The sequence below is a fragment of the Limulus polyphemus genome, unplaced genomic scaffold (assembly GCF_000517525.1).
Source record: "Limulus polyphemus unplaced genomic scaffold, Limulus_polyphemus-2.1.2 Scaffold107, whole genome shotgun sequence".
Taxonomy (NCBI): Eukaryota; Metazoa; Arthropoda; class Merostomata; order Xiphosura; family Limulidae; genus Limulus; species Limulus polyphemus.
The window spans coordinates 548,538-550,243 of NW_013665717.1; the positions used below are offsets into that span (position 1 = coordinate 548,538).

Below are 1,706 nucleotides of genomic sequence, written 5' to 3' on the forward strand. Positions count from 1 at the left end.
CATACTATAAAGAATTACCTGGCCTAAAGTTGCCTAAATCGCATTAAAAAGTAACACGAAAATGTTCGGTAACTGGATTCGAACCCGCGACCCACAAATAAGTTGAGCACTTTAACCGCCAGGCTAAATATATAGTCAGTTCATAGCGTATTTATACTGTAAGATCCCTTGGAAACGAAACGTAGCAACGAAATATAAATCACATTTAAACCTTTTCCATGTCGAAAGGAAGAAATATACCCTTACTCACCTGATGGCTCAACGGTAAGCGTAAGGACTTATAATGTTAAAAATCTGTATTCGATACCCGCGGTGGACAAGGTATAGATAGCCCATTGTGTAGCTTTGCACTAAAAAACAAGAAAAAAAAACTAATTGAGAAAAACGAGAGCTCTTTATTTATCAGCGTAATTAGGCCTACTCTGCAGATCGCGAATGTTAAAAACAGTCAGCTTCAAAAATTAAAACAAAAAAGATATGATTATTTGATTGTCAATGTAACCAATATATTGGTATTCAGTTATTAATATTTAGAACGTGTTTTTACACTTATTGGTCAATGTTGAAAATATTTAACCTCATAAAAGTTTAGTCATAAAAAGATAATAGTACTCAGATATTCAATAGAATATCTAAATATAATGTATCATATAACTCTGAAATATAGTGTCATTTTTTACCTGCGTACAAATTACATTTGTTTATGAACTGGTTACTTTTTTTAGTTTCTACGATGACTGTAAATTAACTTTATCATACCGATACTAATTAAATAATTAATTCAGAATGTCACAGAAGTCATTGGATATAGAGATAAATACACATATTCGCTGATAAAGGAACGTAGACCAGTTTCATTCAGCGCTTTTCTGACCATTTATGATCAGAAACACTTCCCCTGTCTAATCCAGGCACCAATTTACCAGTATAATTGTTGGGGATGGCTTAACCAGATGACGATTTCTTATGTAGAATTCATTGTCTACTGTACGATATATCCTGTGATTATTTCCGTGCAGGATATCAAATGACATTTTCTGGTGTTTCATAATTTGTCATTGTAAAGAACTGGCTAATAAAAAAATAACACTATATATCTATTTTTTAGCGACTTCTATGACTCTGTGGATAAGTGGTTTAAGTTAGCATAACATTTTATATATCAATAAATTGTGAGTGTAGCATTTCATATGTAATAGTGTTGGTAATGCGAGTTGTGTTAATATTTTCTCTATTGGTCATTATAGATAACAACGACGAGCGTAACATCAGTGGCGAACAGTCTCTCGAGGAAGAGGCAACAAAACGACAACGTACGCAGTACAACGGTGACCAACTTTATACCAACGTGAGTATCTACTATATAAGCCTATGACAATGTAACAAACAAAATGACAATGTACGCAATACAACGGTGACCAACTTTATACCAAGGTTAGTATATATGTATAAACCTATAACAATATAACAAACAAAAAGACAACGTACGAAGTACAACGGTGACCAACTTTATACAAACGTTGTACTATATAAACCTATGACAATATAAGAAACAAAACGACAACATACGCAGTACAACGGTGACCAACTTTATACCAACGTATGTATTGTATAAACCTATGACAACACAACAAACAAAACGACAACGTACGCAGTACAACAGTGACCAACTTTATACCAACGTATCTACTGTATAAACCTATGAC

General features: G+C 33.2%; 1 protein-coding gene across 1 annotated transcript in view; it reads left to right on the forward strand.

The window, feature by feature from the left end:
- LOC106470749 (paired box protein Pax-5-like) overlaps nt 1-1,706 on the forward strand; it is a 45,026-nt gene that overhangs the window by 40,867 nt on the left and 2,453 nt on the right. Inside the window, exon 5 of the mRNA XM_022400287.1 lies at nt 1,248-1,348. Coding sequence (XP_022255995.1) covers nt 1,248-1,348 — 101 coding nt within the window. The remainder of the gene's footprint in view (nt 1-1,247; nt 1,349-1,706) is intronic.